This window comes from Chelon labrosus, assembly GCF_963514085.1.
Source record: "Chelon labrosus genome assembly, chromosome: 15".
Lineage (NCBI taxonomy): Eukaryota > Metazoa > Chordata > Actinopteri > Mugiliformes > Mugilidae > Chelon > Chelon labrosus.
The window spans coordinates 16,478,346-16,486,770 of NC_140348.1; the positions used below are offsets into that span (position 1 = coordinate 16,478,346).

Below are 8,425 nucleotides of genomic sequence, written 5' to 3' on the forward strand. Positions count from 1 at the left end.
GGTGCACATCAGGAGAAAAAAAAAGTTGACATCATAAGGAAGAAAGATTGTGTGGATATACTGAAGAAACCTCTCAAGACAGCTCAGCCAGAAAATGAAAGGTTGCAAATGCGTTTTTTTTTTTTTTTTAAAATGGGCAATGACCTCAAGCATACTCCAAAGTTGAGGCAGAATGGCTTGAGGCCAACAAAGTCGACGTATTGTATTGGCCATCATAGACCTCAGTCCAACAGAAGGTTTGTAGGCAGAACTGAAAGAGCACGTATGAGCAATGAGGCCTACAAACCTGGTGTGGTTACACCAGCTCTTTCAGGAGGAGTGGGCTGAAAGTTATTGTAAGAAGCCTGTGGAGTCAAACAATTGCCACCAAATACTAACTAAGCGTGATGTAAGAAAAAAGCAAAAACAAAAGCTGAAATAAATCTTTCTCTCTACTATTTTTCTGACATTTTTGTATATTCTGGATTAAATGTCAGGAATTATAAAAAAAATTAAAAAAAAAAAAAAGCCGAGTTTAAATGTATTTGGCTATGGTGTATGTAAACTTATGACTTTAGCATTATATAGTGTAATTTTCTTATAGTTTTTCAACCAGTGGATCACTTCATGTTATTCATTCATCATTCATCTTCTTTCTTATTCCTGTTGAGGGTCGCAGGGGTCTGCTGGAGCCTATCCCAGCTGTCATCGGGCGAGAGGCGGGGTACACCCTGGACAGGTCGCCAGTCCATCGCAGGGCTAACACAGAGACAGACAACCATTCACACTCACACTCACACCTACGGCCAATGTAGAACCACCAATTAACCTAATGAGCATGTCTATGGATGGTGGGAGGAAGCCGGAGTACCCGGAGAGAACCCACGCAGACACAGGGAGAACATGCAAACCCAGCCGGCCTACGGACCTTCTCGCTGTGAGGCATCAGTGCTAACCACCTCACCACTGTGCCGCCCCACTTCGTGTTATTCTGTATTTATTATCCTCTTGTTTTCATCACACTTTGCGAACTCTCATGATGTCAGAGTGGTTAACCTTTTGTTTTTTACTGACAAGATCTGACCGATGAAAGGAAGCAAAAGCCCTATCCCTGTGAAAATCAGACTTTGAGTGCTGAAGGGAAATTAGCTCACATGAGAATAACTTCTATATTTGCGTTCAGGCGAAATCAGTTAGAGTTTACAAGTACAAACGTGTGAAAATGAAACAAATGGATATATATGGGAACAATGGCCCTGACGTGTGCTTCTCAAGGTCATGTGCCTTTATAAATTTCCGGTTTTATTTAAAGAATTTTTTGTAAATAAGCTCAAAAGGAGAAGTGGACCAGTATCTTGTGATTGAATAGAGAAGCTGAAAACATGTGAAAGACACAGCTCTGCAGTTCTTTAAGTAATGTAAGATAGAGACTTGATGTGTGAAAACAAATGTTCTCACAGTTTGTCAGCATGTTTTGCCTCAGAGATAAGAGTTTTATTGATTATTGCAAGAGGAAATTCAAAATGATATGGCAGCACAGAGAGATAAAGTTAAACTAAAAGATCATAGAATGAGTGTACGACATAAACTAGAAGAACAGAAACAGATAAGAAAGATAAGAAAATAGTCACAGAAGAAATGACCAAAACCTGAAATCTGCGTATATAGTTTCAACATAATTGTTTCGCAGTACACATTTATACGCATCTCAGCTTATGTACAAGTGTAACATCTGTGGCATTTGTTCAGTATACATACAAATTTTCAGGATTCAGAAAGAGAAAGCACCAACAACACTTTAAAACCAGACAGAGTTTATTTTAGCTTCTAATGTGAGTTGGACAAAAATATATATGAATCACAGTTGTCTATGTCTATGTCATTTTCTCCTTCCTCATTTAGTCCAAACTGATGTCAGCGTGTTTCCTGTGCCTATAGAAATATAGACGCTCCTACACTCCTGATATGGCCCAGATGTCATAGAGGAAGAATACAGCAGCAAGACACACTTGTATTTTCAAATTGTTCATCCATGTCTTTGATTTCTTAAAAAAGAAAAAGAAATGATGTGTCCGTCTTTGATCTGATCTATTGTTTTTTTCTTTGGACTCCAGTAGCGCACTGAACGATTCACAGTTTGAGAATAAAATGTTGTTCTGGACAATTATGCTGGCTCTCAGTACTTCCATTGTCTGAAATACGATGTTTCAGAACCACCGTCATAAAAGCTGGCTTTCATCTAGAAGCCAACTTTCAGAAGTTTTCCACGAGCAGCGACCATTGGCCCAACCCCAGTCTCCATCCTAAATCCTGATCACTAAACCCTCATCCTGTACCATTGAAAGTTTTGAACTTCTTTTTAAATTAATTCCCAAGGCCTCTTTCGCTCATACACCAATCAGTCATAACATTATGACCACATACCTCATATTGTGCCTCCAAAACTGCTCTGACTCATCAGAGAATGGACATGGGCCTTCTGAAGGTATCCTGTGGTGTCTGGATACAGGACGTTGTTCCAGTGCATCCCACAGATACTTAATCAGTTTGGAATCTAGTGAATTTGGAGGATGGCTGCTGCCATCGAGGAGTGTCATTTCTATGGCGTGGGGGTGTCTGGTCTGGTCTAGGTGGGTGGTACATGTTTAAGTAAAATCCACACGAATGCCAGGTCATAAAATTTCCCAGCAGAACATTATATTGTCACACACGTTATTCACTTCACCTGTCAGTGGTCATACTGTTGCAACTGTTGGTATATATTGCATACTGTTGGTTCATAGAGTTAGAGGTAACGTGCCTCAAAGAGCGTGGACACTGGGATTAGGCCTGCCTATACTTGTGTGCTGTGATGATGTTTAAGGAAATCAATGACAAGCCGATGTCTGCTCATTATGATACTAGACAATACATTTGGAAATCTAATGCTTGGCTCACAGGGATTACTTGTACTTCTGCATTTCATATGAACATCAAACACTGTGACATTATCTATGTGCCGTAAATATGAAAGTAAAAATGGAACAGTATGATAAAGCTTTGTGTAAGTGAGACCTGTTACATGAACATTATTGTCAACAACATGCTAAGACAAAAAGAAACACATAATACTCCCCCTCTATACCTTTTCCTGTAAAGAACTGGAAACATCATTCATCAAATCACAGGATTTTCCCCACCTCTCACTGCTGTAGGGCAGCTGTAGAAATCTATGAGTGATGGGTGAAGTGATTAAGATATTAGGGTCTGAAAGGGGTGGATTTTAAGCCTTTAGGACAGGGTTTTGAGTGTAAACGGTGTTCAGACTTGACTGAGGGAATTAGATGTCTCATGTTAAAATGACAAAATCAGACCATCCAGGTTGCAGCTGGCTTCAACCACATATATCCTGGGTTTCCCTGAGTTGGGTAATTTTACCAAGTTTACTTCTTCTTTCGATAATACACCTGTGAGGGATTTAAAGTAAGCTCATATCAGATGGGCGCTATTGGAGTGAGTAAATGGCCTATTTTACATATGCTGTGTAGTTGTTTCAAGGTTATGGACTTGGAATCGTGCCCGTGCACACTACATGTCCGCAGAGCCGTGCACGGAGGTGTCACATCTGGCCATTGTCACCATCAAAGGGCAGGAAATGTGAGTAACACAGCCGTCAGAGTGATAGATGAGGTAACTTATTTCGAAGATTTTAGAAATTCCCTTGCAAAATGAATAACAATGCCCATTGTTTTAGGGGAAGTTGTGTTACATGGTTATTAAACACTGTTTACTGTCGGCACGTAGTAACAAGATTTAAGCGGATACACGGTATAAATCAGTATAGATGCCGTGCATGGACTTCTTAGAGAAAAAGTGAGATGTTTATAAATAAACCCATCCAGTAGTGCGTTATATGTTCTTACGCACGAGTAAAATCACACAAAAACCTCTGGATCTCTAAACGAATACAGTGTAAGAACGAGCAAGACTATGAATGTATATGCAAAAATATTTGTAAAGTGAAGGATCGACAAAGGAGGGTGACTGATAAGGGTGTGTGCTATTTCAATCAAAATATAATGCAATGATTTAACCCACTGTGATGTGCAACACTGTGACTGCTTGTGGAATACTTTTACATACATGTAATAACCAACATGTCTCATGGTTTGTTGTCAAATTTTAAAGTCAAATCCCTTGACTGTATTTAACGTTGCAGAGAGACAGATTCACTGCTGTAAACATCAGTTTAATATACAGTGAAGGATATATGAAAAAAACATGTTACACAGCTAAAAGTCTTCTTATTGTAGTTAATGGCGTACAGACTTTCCACAAAATACTTCTCATTTATTTCATTTGTTACTTCCCGTTAATCTATTTTTGAAATCGCACGTTTTAAGCACATCGCCAATTTTGGATATACTCTCGAGCGCCTGGAAGGGGAAGGGGAGTTGCATGTGTCACAGGACATGACCAATTCTCTGATTTCGCATCACCTCCTAAACACCTCCCACTGTTTTTAAATGGGAGGTAGCGTGGACATGATCAGCACTGCATCTGCACAGCAACTAACAGTGTGAGCCCAGTCCTCCCACTGCACAGGTGCACAAGCAGAGAGAAGCGGAGTCACCTCAGCTGGAAGAAACAAAGACTCTGTCAGCATTGCAAGTTCAAACAGAAAGGTAAGCAGATCTCTAACAAAGCTTTTAGTCAACTTCTCGGATGAATAAATCAAGTTTGAGTAAGCTGTTTGTTTTCAGAACTAATGCTTTAACCAATCAGCCATTATTTTTCATCACTATCAAGTTGACCCTGCATTCAAGGCATATCTAGAAATCCAGTGTCTGAACTGTACGCACTGCAAAACTAACGTGATACAATCCAATGCGCAGGCTGTGTCGTAATCAGCTAAACTAGACTGATATTGTACTGAGTGAGCAGATGTTTACAGTACAGAGCTCACACATCGAACACCCACTATCTGTACTCTATCTATGTGCACAGTGCAATCAACAGAAATGTATGTGTGCGACGCTTGATGAACTGGACACACAAAAGAAGCTCAAATGCCTGTGCAATTCAAAAGACCATTTCAAGATAATTCCGGGAACTGTTCGTGTGCTTCACACTTAAAGCCACAAGAACCACGCAGCTTCTCTAACCATGTGTCTCTGCAGTCACACTTGTCTAGTCTCTGTCATGTGCTTTATAGTAAAGTCCATATAAGGGAAGAGGAGCTTTATATCCAGGGTCATCCAGGGTTGTAATGTTTCATTTCTGTAATTTGATTTTAATTTTTTTTGTCCCTCCTCAGACAAACTATCCCCAGTAAGCAGAACCAAAACCAGAAGATGAACCTGTTTGTCATCATCGCGGTCCTTGCAGCGTGCACTGTCGATGTGGTAAGCAGTAATGAGAGGAAGTGGCTTTATGTTTAATAGCTATAGGAGACTCAGAGGTTTTTAAAGAACTGTGGGACTGAGTTTTTTTCTGCTCTTCTCAGGCTTTTTCCCAAAAACGCTTAAAAGATCCACTGGGTAAGTCAACTGTGCTGACAGTATTGTCAATATTGATTATTTATAACTAGATGTATTAAATGTTCTGACCTTTTTTTTTTTTTGCATTGTGATCTTCAGGTTGTCGGTCTGGTGACGGGAGCAGTTACAGGGGAACTGTTTCCATGTCATCGAATGGCCGTAGGTGTCTCAGCTGGAACAGATTTAAACAATATTGGACAGCTTCAAATGGACTTGGCAAACATAGACACTGCAGGTATACTTCAAGTCATATTGATGTGATAACTAGAAGTACTGTAGTGAGATATCCTGAGTTTAATTTGTTGCACTTGAACTCCAGGAATCCAAACCAGCGCTTGATGCCGTGGTGCTTTGTCTGGAAAGAAGGGAAGGCTGTGAAAGAATTCTGCGATATTCCCAGATGTAAGACTTTTATTTTTACATTACATCTATTTATGCCATTTCGTAAGAATTTTTCTAATACTCTTTGTTCTCTGTTCAAACACAGGTGCTTCATCACCAGTAAAACCTGCACCAGCTCCTGTAGATACAGGTAGTTTTGTTGTTTTAATCCACTTATTCTGCCAGGCAACGTTTGCTTTGTCTTCCATCAGCACTCACTGCCTTATCTCATGTGTCCCTCCAGAGCTGACATGCGGCGAGAGGACCGAGCGGAGACGGAATAAAATTGTGGGTGGCTCTTTCATACCCATAGAGTCACACCCATGGGTAGCTGCTATCTTTCACAAAAGCTATGGTTTCCTTTGTGGCGGCTCTCTCATCTCGCCGAGCTGGGTTGTCTCGGCTGCACACTGCTTCTCTGATAGGTGAGCAATCATACACATGCAGACACAGAAAACACAACACCATCGTCATCATATAATTTTTTCCACTGCAATTTTACTATAATGGCAATGTGACTCACATGTCTATGTAATATGTTTTTCACACTTGCATATTCTGTGTTTGTTCAGCGAGATGGCTGATATCCAATACCTGTCCATATTCTTGGGGAAGAATGCCATCAATGGCACGGATGCCGACAGAGAGCAGCGCTTCATTGTGGAAAAACTGATAGTCCACCCAAAATACAGTGACTCAGACTACAACAATGACATAGGTGTGCACACATATACTATATATATATAAATATATATGAGTGGGGAAGTTCTCTGTGTGCAGGACTCACACATGTGTTTGTCTTTACATATCAGCCCTGCTGAAGATCAGAAGCATAAGTGGAGGGAGTGCAGTGAGGACAACCTCCGTTCGGACAGTTTGTCTTCCTCCACCTCACACTCGGCTTCCTAAAGGTTTCCCATGCAGCGTCGCAGGATTTGGGAAGGAGACGCAGGGTAAGTACTGCAGACTCACTAACCTTTAGACTCATGTCTGATCGCTCAGCCATTTCAGCGATTTTTAAACCTGACACTGTGTTGTGTGTGCAGAGTCGTGGCGGTTCTCTCAGCTCCTGAAACAGGCCGAGGTGTCACTGATCTCCCACGATGAATGTAGCAGTGAGTTTCAGTACGGAAAGCGCATCTCTGACAACATGCTCTGTGCCGCGAGCCCTACCTGGAGCAGTGATGCCTGCAAGGTGAGCACACTGTCCATTGTATGAAAATGTATGGATGTGAGCATAATGCCTTTATTTAACTGTGTAAACAAACAGAAGTGAGCAGGGAACAGAAGCTAAAAGAGGTTTTAGATCTAGACATGTTTCCATTGTGTGTCAAGAAGTGTGGAAACACTGCTTTTGAAAAGTGCAGCAAACCATAACGTTAAATTGTTCACATCTATGTTAATTTATTACTCTTTATAGTTATTCTCTTTGCAAGTATGGTTTTTCATCTTTCTCACTAGTATATAATATTTTTTCAAATTTGTATTGAAATCATTATTAATGCTAAGAAGAAAATGTATCACTGATGGTTTTATACTGGAAGAAGTTAGTGTCTAATACCAAGTTGGGTACTTTAAATCTTGTTACCCAGAAATGACAGATTACTGTGATAATCTGATATCCTCAGTCAGTAATGTGTCAGAATGAAATTCTTAGAAAACTTTTAACTACCTGAAATATCTGAATCCAAAACAACTGAAAGACAGATAGACAGTTCTCTCCTTTAGAAGATTTAAAACTCTATGGCTGAACCCATTTTTCATGTCTTCTCTTCACAGGGCGACTCTGGTGGTCCGCTGGTGTGTGCAGTGTCCGGCCGAATGTTTCTGTTCGGGGTGGTGAGCTGGGGCGATGGCTGCTCCGCCAAGAACAAACCAGGGGTTTACACAAAGGTCACCAACTACAACAAGTGGATCGCCTCTGAGACAGGGCTTGCAGAATACACACAAGGAGTGATGTATCCCATAAAATGAAACCATCACAGAAGGTGATCTGTTGGGCATTGCATGTATCCTAAAGGAAAAACTGAGCTTTTATTTTTTTGTCAGTGTTAATGCAAGTATTTACTGATGTGTGCACGTTTGGTTTCAAGAGCAGCTGACAGTCTTTACTGGCTATATTTAGTGAAATTACTTTTGCACAGTTCAAAGTGAATGTTTTAAAATGTATTTTCTTGCATCTAGTGCATTAGATGTTTTTGGTACTTGTGCATAAGCTTTTTATAATAAGAATGTGGATTATTATTATTTTTTTTAAAAAAACAAGCTGTTATTTATCTAAGTTAATAAGTATTTTCTCTTTAAGAAGGCTGGCCCTGCTGTTGAGCATTTTTATATAACTAATAAATATAATATTTTGCATTACATGATCATGGTGCCTCTTTTATCAAACCCCACATTTGTCGATGTCTCCTTCGCATACGTGCTTGACACCACATGAAATATAAATGTCCTGAACTAAACCTCCCTTCATGACTAATATAAAGTCCGGTTTACATTGAAAAGGTAGTGACTCAACTGTACGATCATTTTGGAGGATGTAATTT

At 40.1% G+C, this 8,425-nt stretch overlaps 1 protein-coding gene across 4 annotated transcripts; it reads left to right on the forward strand.

Moving 5' to 3' along the window:
* Positions 1 to 2,627: 2,627 nt before the first annotated feature.
* On the forward strand, positions 2,628 to 8,136 carry LOC311500253 (urokinase-type plasminogen activator-like). 4 transcript variants are annotated; one of them, XM_084561521.1, is made up of 10 exons: positions 2,628 to 4,643; positions 5,276 to 5,363; positions 5,465 to 5,498; positions 5,598 to 5,900; positions 5,986 to 6,030; positions 6,124 to 6,304; positions 6,452 to 6,597; positions 6,692 to 6,832; positions 6,926 to 7,074; positions 7,659 to 8,136. In XM_084561521.1, the coding sequence occupies exons 2-10, from the start codon at positions 5,313 to 5,315 to the stop codon at positions 7,851 to 7,853; spliced, it is 1,245 nt and encodes a 414-aa protein (XP_084417647.1). In that variant the 5' UTR covers positions 2,628 to 4,643; positions 5,276 to 5,312; the 3' UTR covers positions 7,854 to 8,136. The 4 variants fall into 4 exon arrangements, with proteins under 4 accessions (XP_084417647.1, XP_084417646.1, XP_084417644.1 ...); XM_084561520.1 differs by having other exon boundaries at positions 5,598 to 5,733; positions 5,818 to 5,900; positions 5,986 to 6,304; XM_084561518.1 differs by having other exon boundaries at positions 5,986 to 6,304.
* Positions 8,137 to 8,425: the final 289 nt, after the last annotated feature.

What these genes read in the sequence shown, in the direction of transcription:
- LOC311500253 (XM_084561518.1), top strand. Translation starts at nt 5,313, where the DNA reads ATGAACCTGTTTGTCATCATCGCGGTCCTTGCAGCGTGCACTGTCGAT. An exon ending in ACGCTTAAAAGATCCACTGG is followed by an intron (nt 5,499 to 5,597) that starts GTAAGTCAACTG and finishes TGTGATCTTCAG; the next exon opens with GTTGTCGGTCTGGTGACGGG. An exon ending in GGAGCAGTGATGCCTGCAAG is followed by an intron (nt 7,075 to 7,658) that starts GTGAGCACACTG and finishes TTCTCTTCACAG; the next exon opens with GGCGACTCTGGTGGTCCGCT.